Source organism: Manduca sexta, chromosome 19 (genome assembly GCF_014839805.1).
Source record: "Manduca sexta isolate Smith_Timp_Sample1 chromosome 19, JHU_Msex_v1.0, whole genome shotgun sequence".
Classification (NCBI taxonomy): domain Eukaryota; kingdom Metazoa; phylum Arthropoda; class Insecta; order Lepidoptera; family Sphingidae; genus Manduca; species Manduca sexta.
This window is the reverse complement of record NC_051133.1, coordinates 10,451,576-10,472,928: the sequence shown is the minus strand read 5'-3', so window position 1 is coordinate 10,472,928 and position 21,353 is coordinate 10,451,576. Positions and strand designations below refer to the sequence as shown.

General features: G+C 34.8%; 2 protein-coding genes across 3 annotated transcripts in view; both read left to right on the top strand.

Moving 5' to 3' along the window:
* Positions 1–1,022: 1,022 nt before the first annotated feature.
* Positions 1,023–14,896, top strand: LOC115440857. 2 transcript variants are annotated; one of them, XM_037440459.1, is made up of 3 exons: positions 1,023–1,121; positions 8,433–8,893; positions 13,744–14,896. In XM_037440459.1, exons 1-3 carry the CDS (start codon positions 1,064–1,066, stop codon positions 14,194–14,196), a joined length of 972 nt encoding a protein of 323 aa, XP_037296356.1. In that variant the 5' UTR covers positions 1,023–1,063; the 3' UTR covers positions 14,197–14,896. The 2 variants fall into 2 exon arrangements, with proteins under 2 accessions (XP_037296356.1, XP_030021214.2); XM_030165354.2 differs by lacking the exon at positions 1,023–1,121 and adding an exon at positions 4,846–5,296.
* Positions 14,897–18,822: 3,926 nt separating this feature from the next.
* The window catches only part of LOC115440844, a 55,123-nt gene continuing 52,592 nt past the window's right edge, over positions 18,823–21,353 (top strand). Inside the window, exon 1 of the mRNA XM_030165335.2 lies at positions 18,823–19,094. Within this exon, the coding sequence (XP_030021195.1) occupies positions 19,001–19,094 (94 nt within the window). The 5' untranslated portion in view covers positions 18,823–19,000. The remainder of the gene's footprint in view (positions 19,095–21,353) is intronic.

Below are 21,353 nucleotides of genomic sequence, written 5' to 3'. Positions count from 1 at the left end.
TCCTAAGCTGGCAATAGGGATGAGTTACTTAGATGTATATTTAAGAAATAATAATATTACTTTTTTTTTTTTAATAAGGTAAGCCCATGAATTAAAAGGGATTTCTCTATATAGTTGTATTTGTCTAGTTTCACCTAATGAAATAATATGCCAAATATAAACTGATAAGTATATTTTTTATATTGTGAAAATTTATTTATGAATTTAAGAAAATAAAATACTGTACTAATATGTAAATTAATTAAATAACACATAATACATTTGAATAAATTTAATTTTTTTATTTGCTTTATTAGAGAAATAAATTTTAATTCCTTTCATATCGTTGCAATATTTTACAACAAATAGAATATTTTATTTTTATTATAAACAAAGTATATCTGAAATAATGACAAAAAATTATGTACCTATAAACAGATTTGTAGACGCTCCATATAAAATGTGTGTAATCATAATTCTAAAATAAAAATAAAGAAACAATATATTGCAAAAGAAACGCTAACCAGTAAACGATTACTAACATAATATATCTATAAACCGTAAAGGAATACAAAACTACAAGTGTTTTCAACTCTTATAAACGTGTTTACAACACCCATAAAAACCATTTGAAATAAACATCGAATCCCAAAAATTTGCAGCAACAAATGAAGTTCGGGATACGCATTTTCACATATCAGGATCCGGTACTGAAACACATGTATTTATTTGAACAGCGGATTGCGTAAGAGCATCTGTTCGTTTACGTGGTTAACGTGCGCGACGTCGCACTTGTGACGTCATACGCCATGTCGGGCCCTCTAACTCAAACAATCGGTTTTTTGCACCCTTTATCACGGGACCGCCGTTCACATAAAAGCCGTGGAAATCCGTTCAGGACACACATTACACGTAACGCGGCGAACCGAACGTATCCGCCCGATCGTAGCCTGAACCATACACCGGAATTACATTCGATATATTTAATCAGAATACGGCTGTGGATATATGCTTTTGTGCATGTGATTAGAAAGTGAACATTGTGACTATACCAAAGATTTTTCTGTGATAAAAAAAAAACAAAATGATTGATAACTGCAGCTGCTGTAACGGATGTTCCTCAATGAAATCTTCATATAAAAGTAAGTTTTATATTTATATACAAATATCGGAATATATTTACATATTTTAAAATCAATACGTTAAGGTAAATCATGAAATGATTCATCAATGAAAATCAGTTTATGCATTATTCAATACACGGGGAAAAATTACATCATTTTATATTTGTATCTGTTTCAATGAAATTAAACGGTATTGTTTCGTTGGTACCGCACTTTTCCTCTTCATTAAAGCATTTGCAAAACAAACAAATCTTCATGACTAATAAATATGAGATAGAGTATTTGTTTGTAATCATAATATTAGTAGTAGCGAGGTATTATTTTTTTATTTTAGTTTCTCTTATACAGTTAAGGCTTTTTATAACCTATTTTTAAGTTATACAGTAAATTAACCATATATAACTGCGCTATTAATTCATTCAATAAACGAAAGCGATGTTGTATTATAATCAAATCAAAGAAAATCGTTGTAATCTGATTACACCTTACAAGTAATTCAAGTGACCCAATATCAATAGTAACAATTGATGTGATGACCCAATATCATTAGTAATAACAGCTATAATATTCTCTTGTTTCCAAAAGATAACTTACTAACATTAAGCTCGAAGAGAACAAAATATAACGAATATTGAATCTTTTAGAGAAAACATTAAAATAAAAAAGCTTTTCCAATTCCGAAAATATATATTTAACATCAGAAGTTATGAAAAACGATGTTTTAAAATATATATTTAGAAATACATCGGATTACATTTAGCTAATATTTTCTAATCGGGGCAAAAAATGATTCAATAAAACTGACCCTGTAGGACACAGTTCGCAAGTAAACGTCACAATTCATAGATAAGCAAAGCAAATAGAGTTCAATGATAGATAAACGTAATTGATAACGTTCGCGGATTACTTATTCACTTTTGGGATGATACTTAAAATACGTCATAACTTAAGAACGTAAAAACCGACAGCGACGCTACAGTTAATAAATTTAAATATCCTATTTGAGACATCTATATATAGATTGTGTATAATTATGAAAATACAAACCGATGCGCAGAAGGCAATAAAGCTAATCTGAAAACGAAACTAGCAATACCTTTACGCATAACTTAAACTTAACCCTGGACCGCATAGATTATGACAAACTATACGTTGACTAAATTGCCTTATTCACTTTTAGAGCCACAGACTAGATTAACTATTCATATATAGTTTGTATACTGAAACATTCACATTGTACTTCTAGGGTATGTTTTAGGCTGTGGCGCAAAAGTTGTAAAGGGTACACGCGTTGAGGCTTTCTCAAGCTGCGCGCGAGTAGTGATTTATATTGTGGCTCGTGAACAATGACATCCCGCGTATTGGCAATGCGCTGCCGGCCGCAGTCGGACACTGTCGCGGAAGCTTAGTTATTTGAGTTTACGGTAAACTTAAATTAGCTGACGAAACTATGTTGGTTAAGGAATTTGCGACATTCCTAACATACGCACACCACGGTAAATACATGTCGAAAAACTAGGCGGTCACAACTTACTCGTGAAACGCAGCAATAACTGAAACATTTAGTATAATATATGCATAAATGTTCTACCGCGAAAACCGTAGAAAATTATAAAAATCATGTGCACATATAAATGTAACGTTCGGAAACTTTCTAAATATAATATTGTTGTTCAATAATGCATAGAAACGAAACTTTTTAATATTCAGAAACATTTCGTAGCACAAAATTATTCAGTATTTAAATGCGTGACGAATCGTTTAAAGTTACGCGGATATAACGAGTATACTTTCTACGGGCCGTGAGTAATAGATGCGGACTCATTTTGTGACGCGACACCCGAGCTTTTGTAGGTTTTCAGACGTACACTGCAGGCTCACGGTATCGCGTAACTTAGAACATTTCAGGGAAAAACGAATAGTAACCTGCAATCAGAACAAATATTAGACATAACTTTATGTGTACTCTCTGGTGTTTAATCTGTCCTTGTTTCTAAAATCGGTATAACTATAGCTAGTTACGATATTTTTAACATAGTTTTTCGGTCATACTATTAGGGCAGGTAACCGTTTAATTTACTTTAAAACATGATATGTTCACATATTCATTATATAATATAGTGAGAACGCAAACAATTTGTCCGCCATTGTACACAATTCGTCGGCCGCGTTTCCCATTGCGAAAATTCGGAAAATCCATGACTCACACGATGAGACGGCCGCAGGAAAAGCCTCCACTTATATCTAATTGCAAGCCCATTTCCATATAAAAACGCTAATACCAACGCTAATTGATGAAAGCCATGTCATTATGTCACCAAGCTGTGGGAATCTCATCCGCCGTGATGAACGCAAAAAATGATTGTATTGCAGATTGTCTTGTCGCGTTAATTGTTACATCGCGTACGTAAATCACACATTATCGACATTTAATAACCATAATATAAATTTATAGGTAATCCTTAAAGTTAGTAAATTGTTTCATTCAAAAAAAACTTTTACAAAATCTATTCCAAAAATCAACTATAAAAACAAAAAACACATACAGCGAAACTGACGGGAAGTATATATTATTAATCATAAATATAATAACACAGTATTGACACTATCACTAAGCGGCCGGCACAATGGCATCGCCTTGTTAGTCGCGGGACAAAAAAAATGTGTCAAAGTAAACACGCGATGTCCGCTCAAAAGCTACAACCGATCACACCACATGCTACCAATATCCTATACTAAAATGAGACGCGGCGCGCAGTGAACTAAATTATCTGTACAATATTTGTTATCATCTTGTTATAGGACGACTTTTCCCGATCATGGGACTTTACCTTTCCTCTGCGTAGGGTAAAATTACTTCTATAGAATACCGTGGAAATTTACACTATAGGTACAATTATCAAATCATCTCCGAGAACCTTTCCCATATATTTGGGGTCAGGCAAAGTTTACCGTCGTCCTCGGACTCTATAGTTTGTTGTCCGTGAACAAATGACATGTCACAGTGTAAAAAAGAAAATGAAAGTTGTTTATGTGTTGAACAAACGCCAAATCTAGGCGGCATTTACATAAGTCAATAAATTAGTGTGATTTTTATTTAATTAATAGTAATGTCATGCTGTTAATCACAATATTATATTTATTAATAAATATTACTTGTATTTTATTTAATTATTCCGGCAATACTTAAGAAAGTCTTATGTCAATTCAAAATGTCAAATAATTTTACCACCACCCACAGTCGAACACAATAGTTCGATTGATCAATCAATTATGTTTACCTACAAATTATGTCATGATCGATTACCTATCGAAATCAATGAAAAAACTAGTTGCCGCGCAAATAATGGAATAAATTAGAGCTATAATATAAGAATCCACGTGTGTAGTGATGTGACACGTGGTCTGAATCGACGGCGCGACTAACGCCCGATAAAAACTCACTTTAGGATAGACTCATCGATGAATCACCGCCGAAGTATAACCGAATCACTTGCACAAGATGGAGAAAGAGACGTCTGCGGAGACGACTTATTATGTAAACTTTTAACTTATACAATGAATATAAATGTACAAGCATTTTTTATGTAAAATTAATCAATGATTTATATAAAACAAAGGATATTTATCAATATTCCAAAAAAATGTGTTAGATAATAATTTTGATGAGTAATCACTATCATTATTAAATTCTATTGACCATGACGCAACATAATATTAAAATAAATTACAAAGAAGTTACAAAAAAGGAAAATTAAAAAAAATACTGAAAAAAAATAAAAGCGAGGAAGTCTCCGCGAGGGTAAAAGTTCTTTTCCTACGGCGCGGCCGGTAAGGGTTTTCGCATAGTTTGACGGGCTATTTCATACACGGTGCCGCATTTCGGTGCCCATTCAACGAGCGGAGGCTGATCGCGCGCCGGTCTGGCACACTCGCTCCCCACACCACACCGGTGACACACGCTCGACAACCTTACACACCGAGTGCGAATTGACTTCACTAGTGGTTCCAATTTTAAATTTCAATTGTGGTACGTCAGTGCAAAAAGTTTCGCGAGTGCTATCGGCCAGTGTTTCAAATCCGCCGCAGTATAACAACAACAATTCGTCAACCGGGATATTGTTGTTTGAATGAATATGGACTTGCCCGAAGGAGCTACATCAATGCATTGTTCATGGATGTCTTTTTAACTGGTGTGTGTTTTTAAATTGTATTTTAAATGTGGAACAGGTAAATCTTTCGTGTTGCATATCGATAGTATTCTCATTCATTAAATGTAAACAAGTGACATTTGGTGCGGGTAGATTAAAAAAAATATTTAATTTTTATGTTACTTTCTTTTATGGTCTAATTGACAGTCTCAGTGTGCGCAATGGATTATAAGTTAGTTCTGACGAGAGACAACGAGTTCGATTCCCGCTCTGTGATAAATGTTTAAGTGATTAATATTATATATTAATTCTGAAGTGGATGCTGTGGAACCTGAACATTTAATTATCCTTTTAACACCAAGAGAAACCTTATATAAGTATTATGTCGAATTTAAAAGTAAATGTGAAATTTTCTTTGATTGGTTATTTATTGACTTTTAAATTTCTAAACTATACGCTTAAAAACACTGCTTTATTCATTTCTGCGGTCAATAATAATAACTCTCTATAGACAATATAACGAAATATTTATAAGCACTATCTAAGTTTGTAAATAAACATAATACGAAACATAATAAATAAACAACGCACCGTAAAGATAACCTTTATATAAACAGTATTACTACCATTTCATGGCGATGCATAAGACAGTTCCCATAAACATAGAAATCCCGGTATACAGCTAAAACGACCGCAACGAAACGGATCCACTCACAGTTCTACTAAAAATGCAATTTAATTCAATTCATGATCATTTTTGGAAGTGCACAATGCATACAGCGCACGAAGCGTTTCGTGTGAGTATGAAAAACATACGACCGTCGGCAAACGATCAAACGCATATTTCTATGAAGCCCGTCGACATGATTTGTCATTCGATATATTTTAGCTTTCCATACCGAGTACGTTACGTTTCATAGCTTTTTATGGTGTCAATTAATTACCGACGTCATCGAATACAGTTCGATTTAATCGATTATAAAATATTAATTTCGTAAAAGATCTCAACTGATTTTGCAAGCAAACAAGCTCGAGAAGTCGCGCAGAAAATCACCGTCTGGCAAAACAATGTTATCAAAAAAAGAAAATACATTACCAGCACATAAAACAGGTAATGGATGTAATTCGGAAACTAACTGTTACTGAAACCGTCCGTCGTTTGGGGAAACCCCATGATGGAAACATCACATCATGTAGTATCTGTTCACGTATTTCGCGGTAACAATTATATACGAGCATTGTTTGATACCATCCAATGCTTTCGATAGAGCCTGTGGACTGTCGACGCTCCGCACAATGATCACAGAATAAAAAAACTATAAAGGAAAACGGTCGCTTGGCCGCAGCGCGCAAACTATTCACATGAGATATATTTTGCACGGTCTCGTAACGCGGTATTTACTTAACATACATTAAATTGTCAACGACACGAATTGACCTAATGATTCACTGACCATAAACCTTGGCTTATCCTTGTCTGACGTAATTCCAAAGTGTTAACTCACCGTAATTCAATGTGATAATATGTTACATATTTAATATTATCCTTTTCTAAAACCGTGAGCTCTAAACAAACAATCCAAATACGTAAAACATGTAATTGAATTGTATCGCGAGTAAAATATATTTGTAGTGATGTTTATTACCACCGCGTTCAGAATAAATAAATAGTAAAACTGCAACAAGAAAACTTTCTACGTTTTAGCACATGTATCGGACAAAGGCAAGCTTCGGTCGGTGGTGTCTCTCCCCTTTTAAAAGTTTGAAAACGTCTCTCAACAAAATTGCGAGGCTGCGTCGGAACATAAAATATGTTTTACGGCGTCGGCGCAAAACATCAAAACCTTCTATAACTGTCAAAGGTTGAATCGTACGAGGGGACATAATATGAAATTTTTGCGCAACGACTGAGGGAATGGGCGTGACGGCTTCGTGCCGTGGCCGAGCGATGTGAAGCGCCGCTCCGGGACCGTGTCAGTGCTGGCTGCTATACTTATTATCTCATATATTACATTAAACATAAACACAGGTTATAGACGTCAATCAAAATTAATAGTTTAACATGAGGAATTTATCCTTACCGTATTTTTTCAATGCTACTATCGATTACGTTTATATTAGATTTGTGTTCTATTATTAAGCCATATTTACGCAAAATAACGTTGAGAACAAAAAAAATATAATCGCCCTTTCATATTATATTAGCTTGTATAATCGTACAATTACTGGAAACAGGAGTGACAATACGTTCAAAAAAATATTAGACTTTTATTGCAACAATTTTACAAAATCGTAAAAATATACGACATACTTAACCAAATGAATTCGTCTATAGACTTAATACTACACACGGCATTCTAATGCAAAATTCGTATTTAACATTGCATCATACATAAGTTTAAGAAGCCGTGAGTCCAGGTCGGATTGATTAAAAAAATCACGTTCAAAGGCACCCATCCCGCGTCGCGTAATGGCCGAGAAAGTGCTCCGAGATGTAGATCGGACATGCACACAGAATGCACAGCCGCCTACAATAATCACCGAGCTTATTATTTTTTATTTGAATCCTCGGAAACTAGAAAGAACTAGTCATGTTGCAACAATTTTTAAACCTCTTGCCGTTAGACGTCGAAGATTATCTTTTATGATCCTACATTTACAATGAATCTTATTAGACAGGAATTATGCACACAGACAATAATTATATTCCAATCGCATCCGGGGTTTCCCACAATGTCCTTAAGCGACTATGTACTGTTATAAAACATTTATATAACCAAGGATTAGAACTTTGCCCTGCGCTGTTGAACATAATGACTAAAATATTAAACATCAACGGCATTTTCACCGTAAAGTTTATCTGTTGCCAACTTTCACAATATTTAGAAAAATTTGAAGCAGCGATGTTGTCGTGATGACATTACTATAATCTTTGCGAAACATTGATAATGTAATGTAAATACGGCATAAAAGATTTGTACTTTACCTGTTATCTGTACCTGTTAGCTATCTACCGTCTAATCTTATAACACCGGTCATACAGATAATATCATGTTATATTAAATTTATAGCCCTATGGATTACTTTCATTAGTTGTAAGTGATTGTTAACACACAATCAGTTACGTTTGATTGCTCATTCAGTACAGTCGTAACCATAGATTTCTTTATTGTTACAGGTTTTCCTAAAAAGCTTCTGGTAGCTACATCAGTGTTAGTAATCTTAACTATGTGCCTAACACCGTGCGAGGCTCGTACGGTCGAGCACAAGATCCGCCACGAGAGGCGGCACGACAGTCTCGTGCAGCCACCCAAAGAGATGTCCAGGTTGAGGCTGGAGACTAGAGTGGACCACAAGCGGCGGACACATACCAAAGACACGCCAGCGCCGATAAGGCAAAAGAACGACCGCTCCGAGAAGAACGCGCAGGCTGACCGATTCAAAAACGCGATGACAAAGATCAAGAAGAAGTTAAAGAACACCAGAGCGTTTTTCAATGATGAGAGGAGAGTGCTGAACGAGAGCAAGGAGTACAGGGACGGGATGCCCACCTGGCTGCCCACTATCAACTTTGTCGACATCCACTTCCACAACTACAGGAATCCGCGTCGGACAGGAGCCTCTCTTTCGGAAAGAAAAGTGAGTATCGTTTGAAACTATTTAAATTTATCTTCATAATTTACAATTGATAGCTGTGGTTAAGGTCGCAATTTCTTCTGTTACATAGATCACAGCTTAAAAGGTATCTAAACTTGTTTCGACAAGACAAGGTACACATTAGGCATGAAATATTTAGGCTAATTCTCATTATTTGTTACGATATAATTTCCATTCTTCATGCTAAAAACCTATTGTAAATCTTATCCAACGTAAACTACTATTGTGTCCTAGTTTCTCAGTTCAGCCAATTCAAACACATTTGACTTTTAACTTATCTTCTCTCGTCCAAAGCTACGTTTATGGTTCGTTAATATAGTTCCATCATTCATGTAGTTCTCCGTTTATAATTGTTTACGAAGCACGACACGTTCGTGTCAATAGCCCACCGATATTAATTTCATCAAAACTCGTACGGTCTGCGCCCGGATGGCGGATGGGTTCTCCCGCAACAATCGCGCGTAATATTTGAAGGGAATTTTAAACAACTGACAGTGTAATTATTGCGGTCGATCAGTTCACGTCTCGAGGGTGTGGTGGGTCCGTCCCATCACTCTTTTTGCCTGTTCAATGTTTTTACATTATTTTTAATTTATTTTTGCTTTATTTGAGACAAAGAATCACCGCTTACATTAGCCGTGCTCGAGGCCCCACCGCTGCAACTTAAATGAGGTTTCGTCGAGCCAAATTACACGTGCCCGGCCTTTGTACCGCGTTTATTTACTTCACATTGTACTTAAGGGCCATAACTAGATGTGCAAGCCCTTAATTTTCAGCGCCGCTTACGCTTCAAAATTGGTACAGTTTTAAGTGTTTTATACGAGAACTCCGTGCCGCCCCTGCCGAGATCACTTCATTTATTTCGCCTCCGTCGCTAATACACTTTGCAGCCATAATACACCGATGTAGTAAACAAATTATATTCCTCTCGATACTCACACTCGCACATAAAGCCGACTTTGATTATTTTGTTTCGGAATCATCAAAAAAGCTAGATGAAATAAAATTATCATCTTTTAATCTCGATAATGTTTGTTTGAAAAAATAAATAACCAGCTAAAGATGAACTCTTATCAACAAATCTCGCTCATTGTTAAAGCAACAAAGCGTTGTAAGGAAACTGGCTCCGCTAACGCTGGTGTTATATAAATCACAGGCTTATGGTTAGTCTTTGTGGGAGCAGAGCAAACCAAGGAGCCAGTTAAACGTTTCGAGGAAATTTGCATAGATTGACACCGCGTGATTCGGCCGTGCACACGCGATGCTAAGCCATGCCTTCAAACATTATGTATTTATATTTTAGCGAACTTCATAATTATATTAATAATCGTGTTTAGCAGCCGGTGAGTCGAAATACCAATGCGGCTCAATGACTTAAAATATATACACATACACGGTTTATTTAAATTGCGACGTGTAAGCTCTTTTATTGTTTACCGAACACACATCTGGACACGGCGACTTTCCATTATGTATTCATATTGGTCGCCCACTAATTAGTACACAAAAGTTAATGCGACACGAGACAATAAGTGTATGCGAGCGTTGGAACTTGGAACAGTCAATATCGGAGGTTTGTGACTCGTGAGCGCTCAGCGGGCAGCGATACAGCGCGCGCCACATGCCGCGCGATCTCTTCACTGGTGTCTCGAGCCGGCCCGATGAATATTGAGCATTTCTAACACACGGCTCGTCAATTCGTCAATGTACGGACACTTAACAAATTCAAATATTTAAACATTGGGCAAAGGAAAGCGTTAGAATTCAAGTGATCTCTGCTCCGCTCCGACTTTAGTTGACACACGAACAATTTAAAAATTAAATACCGCTCAAATGAGTCGTTAAAATAATGGACACGAAGAAAGACTAGCGTGGATATCTAGCTGTACATTAATATGGATTGATTTTTCTTAAATTTAGTACTGAAAATATTACGCAAACAAACTTATATATTACGATTTAAAATCATTTGTTACTTTAAACAAGACACGACAACAAATGACACGTTTAATATTCTCTTTGAAAACCGTGCTTTTATGCAAACTCGGGGCGCTTAGTGTAATATTTTAAAGATTTTAAACTCAAAGACTTTGAAAACAGTTTCAGTATTTGTACAAAGAGCAGACAGTGCGTGCACGCGCACATTGCACATGTCAGTAGGTGTACTGGGCACAGTACAGTACACTGCAGGCCCAGGGGAGGAGCGTGTCCGCCGCGTCGGTGCGCTTTCACGACAAGCGACGGCCGTCCGCCGCCCGCGCACCAAGCTCTCAAGTGTTTGTACAGTATTTACGATTTAACAAAACAACACGAAATGTTAAAAACACATTATTTGTCCAAGTGAGACGAATGTGGACTTACGATTCCGGAGTGTTCCGTTTGTGTCGACACGTCCCGCGGGTTAACTTCGCCTCTTTAACGCTAATGTACGACATATTGTCGGGTTTTCAGTCTTTAATACACGACCATATTTGCTCGCATGCAGTCACTTTTATCGCCACGACTGTTTCCACGACAATGGACGAGAAAATGCGACACGTAAAACAATTTTATGCGCCGTGAAATGTTGGCTATTAATTTTTGTATTGTTTATGGCATTGTTTAACAAAAAATATGTTAAATGCGAAAATTGTATTAATTAGCTGCCATTGAATACATAAAATACATTGAATTATGCTAATTTAATCTGTCTCATTTTAATTTTTCCGTGATTTAAATGAACGGTGAAAAATATTGATGACAGTTTTTTTACACAATTTATATCTTAAGAATAAATAATTCTTTGCAAACTAAGTTTTCACGAGCGTAAGCGATCCCGAAACTGCAGACGATTCACCAACATAATCACCTATCAAGAACCAACAAAACAATGGCACCGTTCAAAAGATTTAATACAAACTTTGTTTATAATAATTAAAACTAGACGCCACCAGTGAATCATATTCATTCATTAAGTTGAGGAAGTCGCGTGTGACATACGATTCGACATAAACAATGCTCGATTGCGTATCAGGTTAAATAATTCCGGGAACATTGAGTGTATTAACGAGATGAATTCATTCATTAACCACTTTAACGAACGGTCGCTAGGTTTTTCAGAAACATATGTACATTTATTAGTCACTGAAACATATTTGAACACGTCATTTTAATAACTATTAGCTACGGGTGACGTAAAACGTCCTCAGTAAATATGTCTAAGAGTTTTTAACTTAAATATGGTTTTTATTTGCTTATACAACTGGCTAGTTAATTTACGGATCGATATTACTGGCTATTATTAGCCATAATAATAAAAAAATAATACAAAATTAAGAGAAAAAACATTGAAGTTCTAATTTCAAATAAATGTTGAATTTAGAATTTAATAATATTCGGTACCTATTTTTACATGTGTTTAGTTTCTTATTTAATTACTCAAAATTTCTTATTTACAATAAATAAACAATAATCTTTTTAAAGATTTGTAATTACATTGTAATATTTAAGTTTAAACCTATATTAACATTCCATTATCAGTACGGGTTCTGTCCTATGACAATACTAGATCTATTATGAGAAGACATTAATGTCGTTATAACAATGATCATCATACCTACTAACGTAGGCAGTCACCGGACCGCCCGGTTCACCTCGCTTGTAACCGATAACTTATTATTGCCTTTTTAACTACCTTTTGTACTTCATTTGCAAGTGAATTTCCTGTACAAAAAATATAGGTGATTAATATAACTGTAGTTTTTACGAAATGAAAAACTCTATTAATTCATTTTTTGTAAAAATACTTTATTACTACTTTTTGTTTGTTTGACTTTATTGTTACATTTTTTCTGTACATTTTATAGCACAGTTATACTCCAAACTTCAATAATAATACATGACATTACACAAAATACATGCAAAGGCAAAAACCAAGCAAATATTTCAACGTTATTGCTCGCCTAGATAACTATTGTACGGAGCACAAATGAAGCAGATATTTATGTACTCTATGATTATGCTTTATGAGAAGCTCACTCAGAAATGATTTATGGGATACCAGACCACACCTTATGTATGAAAAACGACAAGCCATTGAGATCTATTTGCAGTCTTTCTAATATTGTATACTAACATAAATAATAAACAAACATGTAACAAAAATTCCTAAATTACGTATTAAAAACATTACAAAAATACCTTAATATAAAACAAAACACTACAGACAATTACAATAAAAGTTACAAGCAAGTCGTGAATCTGATTGTTCCACACCACATATAATTAAAATGGAAGCCCTCAAATGGCATACAAAAGCTTTAGTGAAATAACGCGAGGTGCCAATGTTTTGTAAAGTTATCATCAGAGAAACAATCACAAACGCATGCGGTGCTCAACCTCGACACGAATCGACTTCGCAGTAAACTGTTCACTGTATTATATTACGCATTAATTTAATTCACACCATTCTTAGGAGTAACATCATCGGCCGACACTCAAAAATCACAAATTAGGATGCTCTTCACTTATATTTAGGGACAATGAGGTCCTTTTCGCAAAAGTACCTAATTAAATTCGGTGAATTGTATTTTTATAAGATCGAACTAATTTGAAATAATCACACCCAAACTAACGACTACCTTTTAAGTAGGTAATAACGCACCTTTACGTGTTTGAATTGAGCTGAACCTTTTCTAAATTGAATATTTATTTACCCTAAATATTGACGTAAACTTATTTAAATCCGCTTTAAAATTTCAATGACTTATAACATTAGCAGCGGAAATCCCCTTAGCCTTAACTAAATGAGTTTATCTTAAACACAAATTAATAGCAATTTCCTTTTGTTACAGTTTATCTATCTGATGCCGAAGCTGTACAAGTCGTTGGTGGAATTCCAAGACATATTCAAACACCTCGCCAAAGTTGAAGTGAACTTCGCCGACGACCCGTTCTACATGTACAATAAAACCCGTCAGGAGCTGCTCGAAAAGACACTGCACAGGCTGTACAGCACCATAGCTGAGATAAATGAGAACATGATAGCAGTAAACGTCACCGTGCCTCATATCAACCAAAACAAAAACATCAACACTTTGGACCTCAAAGTGGACGCGCCACAGTGTCTCAAGAATGATTACATAGCGTTTAGGGCATACGGGAATCTTCTCAACAACTGGTACAGTGAATTCAGATGTCCGTGGGGGAAGAAGGTGATCCATGACAACATCAGATGCAGAGCGTACGAGAAAAAACTCAAAGAGAAGATGCAGGCAAGGCCATATAAGAAAAACGGCGCCAGTTGATCGACCCGTCAGTCCGACAACTAATGTTGTCAAATTCGGTGTTGCCCCTTTGTACTTATTTATTGTTACTGTTAACTGTATGCTCTCTACGCGTGAAGTGTTGTTTGAAGTGCTTGACGAAACAATGTTTTGTTGATGAAGTATTGGGTACTTTCTCTGTGATATTTAGTATTCTGTAGATAGTGATTCATTAATTTATTGAAAATTAGTTTTAAGAATTTCTGTTCAGTTCCTCTGTACTTAACTATTCTTTTGACTATTTCATCTACATAGTAGCTATTTTGTTTTTCTTAATTTATTAATCGTGACTATGACTATCGTTATTTATTAATTTAATTATAATTTAATTATTTCCTTTCTTGACAGTATTTATTGGAATCTGATTATTGTCTATGCAAAGCATCTTAACTTTATTAACGACAAATGTCTTTTATATCGTGTCGAGTAGTATTATTAGCAGGCACCGAGAATGCCGTTTTAGCCAAGAAAGACTTTTAGCCCTATGTTAAGTTGCTTATTTATATGTAATTAATTTATAAGAATGTAAAATTGCCGTTAGTTGATAATAAATGAACTGATACCATGTGAATATTACCTACGTTATTAAGAAATGCATAAATTGTTTAATTAGATTTTTTGATACAAATAAAATGTAATTATTGTGTATTCAAATCAAAATAAATTGATACAATCGTGTAAACTCTGTATTCTTTTTACTTCTTACAAAAGTACCTACACTAATTACCGACCGCAAAGATTTAAAAAAATGTCCGTAAATACTTCATATACTGCACACATTGCAATTGATGACAAAAATCAATTCTAGTTATTTAATAAATATAAAAAATACTGTGTGCTATTTTATCAATATCTTACAAAAATTAGAACAATAAAGGTTGTTAGATAATAAATCTTTGAGGTTGTTTCAAAAGGGCCACAACATGCAACAGATATTTTTACGACGTTAAACATCAAATGTATAAAGTATTCACAAAGGTTGAATCAACAATAAACCAAAAAAAATAACAGTCAAGTCTGCTAAAACCATAATATTATTTATCCACTTTTTCACAATGTCATATAAACAAACGCCGTATGGATACTATCGGCGTTGTTTACGCTATTATCTATTTTTACAGTCATCCATCAACCAATATCGAATTATGATCACTTTAGTTTCACGGTCTTATGCGATGGTTAAAACATCACATAAAGAAAATTGTTTGGAAAAGACGGAACCGCAGCAGCTGATTTTATACAACGCCATCTCTTTTTAGAATTTATACTAAGTAACGATAACATAGGTCTCTTGCTACTTACCACTAGAGGGCGCCTATACAACATTTTAAAATAGTACAGCGCCCTCTATTAAAAATAGCAAGAAACTAGGAACACGACAAACTGTCTTCACCATTTCCTGATAGAGGTCTCTTAACTTGACATATAGCGCCATCTATGAGTATTAGTGTAAATATTTCATATTATTAATTATAGAAAAGTAAATCTATTCGTTACTAGAGGTCTCTAGCAACGCGTTAATTAAATAATGACATTCTATATTACGAAATTTGGCGGGAGCTTGCAAATGTATAATATTATAACGCGTCGTATTGGCCCTCGTATTATATTTCATAGTATTGACAGATCATAGCATTGTAAATAAATAAAATAAAATAAATAAAATAAAATAAAAATGCTTTATTCATCACGTAGGCGAACATAGTTGCACTTATGATAAGTCAAGGTACATGAGAATATTTAATTATTACTTAAATTACCTTATATAAAAAAGACAATTTATATTGAAAAGAAAAAAATGTGTTTAATACAGAAACGGCGATGGCGTAGTATGAGAGTGAAACAAACTGCCGATACGACTACGCATCTCTTACTTTTCTTAAATTATGTGTGTATGCTTTGTGAATTATTGCTTACTTTAAAGGTAAAGAAAGACATTGTGTGTAAATCTTAGAAATTTTTCTAAAGAATTTTAACAGTAGGTATGTAAGATATTTTTCGCTGGTAAAAAACGCAGTATCGCCAACATCACTCGAGGAGCGAGTGAAAGGATTATATTGGTTTCACTGGTCTTACGGCCCAATGTCGACACTCGGGAGTATAGCATCACCCAAGCGACCATTGGACCGAGTCCCTAGCCCTATATATTACCTTACACCGTATACCATCCAAAACCCTTGGTGGCCTTCTTCGGCGTATACGGGACGGCCCCGGGGTATCCTGTTGCACTAAAATAGCTGCGTGGTACCATCCCTGAACGATACTACATTGCAGCACCTCGGAGTCACTTTAGTCGAACAAGCAACTACACGCTGCTCGCCCCGCGACTGTCTCTAAGCCTCGTATAAATAGTCACCTCTTGCGATGGCACGGGATACCATGGCGGAATTCTCTAGCTGCCCCCGAGCCACTATATTATGCTTTATTCATCACGTAGGCGAACATAATTTCACTTATGATAAGTCCGGTATATACATGAGCATATTTAATTATTATTTAAATAAAATCATTTATATAAAACTAAAGACATTTTATATTGGACATCGATATATATAATGTACCACGTACTAGGTCTGGCGTTCCGTACACCCATTGTGCTCGACTCAGCTGTACTGCAATCCGTACACTTATGTTTAGTATGATTTCAACATAGAACCGCGTATGGATGTTTGCAGTCCTGCCCTATCCAAAGTACTCCCTACTTCCCTTATACCGAGCACAGCCACCGTGGAATTTCGGTTGATACCTATGCGAATGTTAACCACGAAGATTTACGTAAATAGTATTAAGAACTCAGTACGGGCAGCGGCCGTCCGATTACATTATTCTCTAAAGGCTGCCGGGACAGCTTAGACCAGCCGTAAACTTCAGCATAACTGCTTGATAATTTCAAATATTCCTCCTCAATATAGACAGCAAGTGAAAAATTACTGCAAAAACAAAAAATTACAAATTATTAACAGAATATAGTGCTTTTAGCCGACGGTACACATTTTTGTATATTTCATTAGTAGCTACTGTTATTAAGTCTGAAAATAATCTTACTATTTTGTTTTTCAAATATTATTATTATAACGTCAATACAGTTGTAAGCATATTTACACGTAAATAATTTGCTCACGTGCATTTCTTCATGAACATTATAATTTGCCGTCCACTTATCCATGAAAAGCAGGTTAATAGTATAGTTTTTGTAAAATTCTTGAACACGCTCTGTTTGTTCTTCGTCGATACCTTGGCTACTGATTATTCTCTGTATAGCTTAGGGAACCTGAGAAATTATAATTCGTTAAAAGTAAATGCGATGATTCGGACTACTTAAATTATTCATAAATTCAACGTATCCAAACAAATAACAATTACACTCAAAATTTACCAGATTCAAAAGTATATTGCAAACACACCATTTTAGTTACTGCGGAAGGAAAATCATTCCCAAAATGCTCATCAGTTCTTCCACCTGCATAGGTACGTCCTCCTCCAAAAAATTATAAGAAGTGCCACCTTTTAAATAGGTATGTAGCGTTTCATAAGAAGTTTTATTGCAAAAGGTTTAAGGAAATCCACTTCACACTAAAGTCGAACGCTACTTTTTTTATTAAAATACGCATAAAATTAAATTTCAAAAATGATGTTTCAAGATAGCAAGCGTAGTTTTTTTCCTTAATTATAAATATCATAATACAGAAGAGTACTATTAAATATATAATAATAATAATACAATATCGTTACGAAATAAAAATAGATTGCAGAACCTACAGTGTCGAGCAACTTTTTGTAATTTTAAGTTGTCAGGGTGTTTCTATCATTATTCAGTCATATTGAACGTCCAATAATAGCATCCTTATAAATATACATATAGGGCCGTATTTATATAGGTACATAACTATATAAATTATAATAGGTATGAACATAAAGATGTTCCATCTCTCAGTAAAATAGAGACCTGTATGAGAGCAAACTGAAGGTGTTTGCAATCACAACTACGCTGCGCGTTCGCTAGGCGAGCTTTCTGCGAAAAAATATTTTGTTTCCGCTTATTAATTCGCATATCTCACGATTTTAAGACCAGCTTAAATGCAAGTAAGCCCTTGAAATCAAACAAAATAGGCGTTTGACCGTCAAATACATCGCTATGTATTAAAAAACAAGGTTGTGAGTATTGTATTTTATACGCATAATGACGACAATGCACGAGGTTTGTCAGATACTTAAACTTCATCATACGTTAATTCAGGGCGTTGGTAAGTAAACCTGATCCAAATTCAGGGTCTGGATTAGCCATTACATAATTTAACACGTTTCGATTCATCGTTATTGTCTCATTATTTTGAATGCCTTCGAAATTCTGGAAACTGTCCAGGATTTCAATGGGAGTTCACAATCTTGTCGGAACTTTATGAATCCTGTCGATATTGGCGTATGAATGTTATTGGGTACTACTTGTGCGAGCTTTGGTAACTTTACACATAAGCTTTGGCATCTGAACTTATCAAAATCTGCCACAAGCAGTAGTACCTAAAATTAAAAGAAATAACAAACCCCACCAATTCTAATCACCGTTGCCTAAACATGAAGAAATTAAAACAATCGATAGAATACCAAGAGCAACACACGTAGAGTCAACCGCGCATGCGCAGAGTATCGCACGCACGCGCCGGTAGAAAGTGCTTCACCGTCAGTCAAATAACGTTGACCGACTCAGACAGACGCGACGCAAAATTTACCTCCGCTGGATATAGTTGCGTCCGATATCGTGATTTAATATTGATATCGTGAAGAAATAATGATGGGTGTGAGTGCAAGGACATTGGCCACATTTCTACTGATTTCTGCCGTAACGGCTGTGCCCGCGGGTGACTCCAGAAAAGCAATAGCTGGTACGTAATAATTGTTTGATATATCTGAATATTAATACATTTTCATGACGTATTAAATGATTATTTTTGACATAAATTAATTTTTCAAAAATCTGTTCATATCCAACGGGGCAAATAGGTATAATGCTCTGAAAATCTTTACAACTAACAACACCTAAATCAAATATTTACACAAAGGAACATCAAATTGCGTAAATTGAATTACGCTACAAAAAATAATTTATTACACGCAACGTAACACAACTGTAAAAATTTACGAAACGGCGCTGCATTAACCAATGTTAACAATAACAATCAATCAATAACGAAAATAATTTAATCTGTACCTGCGCTGTAACTGTTTGAACAGGCTTTATACTCCATTTGTTATGATTGGTCACCGCAACTAGGGAAAACATTTGCCGAGCGGTTCGCTGAAATATAAATATTTTAATGGGCTCCTTGTTTTTTTTACATTTAACTCGACAATGGAGTGTCAAAACCTGAGTTGTGTATATCAAAACAATAATATAACATCGTGCTTTATGCATATCCAAAAGTACAAAAAGAGATGCATATATCCCATCTAGTACTGAGCAAAAATACCGGGGAACATGTGTGTTCTTCCATTCGACCTTAGGAATATGTTCTAGTATGAAGGATACTTATGTTGCTTTGCAATATAAACCATGACATTTCTGAACTAAAAGTAACTCCGCTGAGTTCCAATGACATTAAACTTAAAAATTTTAAGATCTAAACAAATTAGAGAACCTAAAATTTCTTCTATACTCCTGTTTTTCCTTACTTGGTTAAAGGAAAACATTGTTTTTATATATAACTGCACAGATCACCCGCTGGTCTAATCTGAAAATTACCAAAATTTTTCATCAAAATCGTTTCAGCACTTTTTGAGTTCACAGAGACCATACATTTATTATAGATAGTAGTATAAATAAAATTTTGCATAAGCTCTACTTTTATCTATCGTAAATCAATACGTAGGACAGTAGTCTTATACATTATTTGCACATCGAATAAAGAAGGCTAAATCGGTTTTGATGCAGGTTTCACTATTAGCCAAACTGCTAAAAACGGACTATTAAACATCAAAAATAAACAAAAATACGTAAACAAGGTCTGGATTAGTTTTTATTAACAAAAAAAAGTATAGTATATTTATTAGAGATTACTGTGTATTAGTTATAAAAATAAAGTTTGATTCTGATAGGTTATGGACAGGCGTGATGCTACTATCCCCCATTTAGTTACACATTACTATTTTAAATACCTAAACATGCCCCGGATATCCGTTTAATAAATAAATATATTTTTTCACCATTTTTATATTCAAGGTCGAAGGCCAAAGAATTCACACCAGAATGCAAATAAAAATAAACCTCAAGGCAAAGGTTCTTGCCTGGAAATTCCAATGAACTTCTGAATACTTATTCGCGCCATAAAGAAATGCAGAAATATATATATTCTCACATAATACCTATGCATTACGAGTAAAATACAAATTTAAAGTAAAAGCGTTACGGTAGGTAATCTATTTGTTATATCTCACTAAAATCATATTGCAAATTGTTTAGCAAGAATACATAAAGCACCATTAGGGCCGATATCATTACAAGACGGGGCAAATGTAAAGCAAAAGTCGTCTAAGCGGTGTCATTGCAAAAGGAAAAAAAAGTTACGCAAGGCAACACAAGAAACTGTTCGGAAACTAGTTGCAAAAGATATAATAAAGAACTTTTACGGCTAATTTCACACTAAATAAAATTGTCTGCACGCTTTGAGTGACAATGACCCACTGAAAGCGACAAGATGCGGTTCACTCGATGTGAAACAAATGACGAATGGTTCTCTACGCTGATTGACAGACCAGTTAATTAACAGATTGAATGATATGTATGACTTATGTTACATTGTTAACTGGAAAGGAATTTTATTTTTAATGTCCATACCAAGAGAAGCCAATTTTAAAAGACGTAATAGATTTGATATTGACCTATTCAATTTTCGTGTAATACATATTTTTCATTGCCTTTTATAATTTTTAATGTTTGACAACATTGCTAAGGCTGTTAACATAAGGTATAAAACTAGTAAAACAAACCTATTAAACAGTTTAAACTACCTAATTAGAGATAATCTTCTAATTTGTCGTGTAATCTTCGCTATGAGAAATGATGGTTTGTGGGAAAATACACATTTAGTATTAATTGGTACGAGTATAACTTAGTGTAAAATCAGCAAAGGACGTGGAGTTCGTAC

Coding starts and splice junctions, on each gene's coding strand:
- LOC115440857 (XM_037440459.1), top strand. CDS start 1,064: ATGATTGATAACTGCAGCTGCTGTAACGGATGTTCCTCAATGAAATCT. Junction 1,122..8,432: donor AATGAAATCTTCATATAAAA/GTAAGTTTTATA, acceptor TTATTGTTACAG/GTTTTCCTAAAAAGCTTCTG. Junction 8,894..13,743: donor CCTCTCTTTCGGAAAGAAAA/GTGAGTATCGTT, acceptor CTTTTGTTACAG/TTTATCTATCTGATGCCGAA.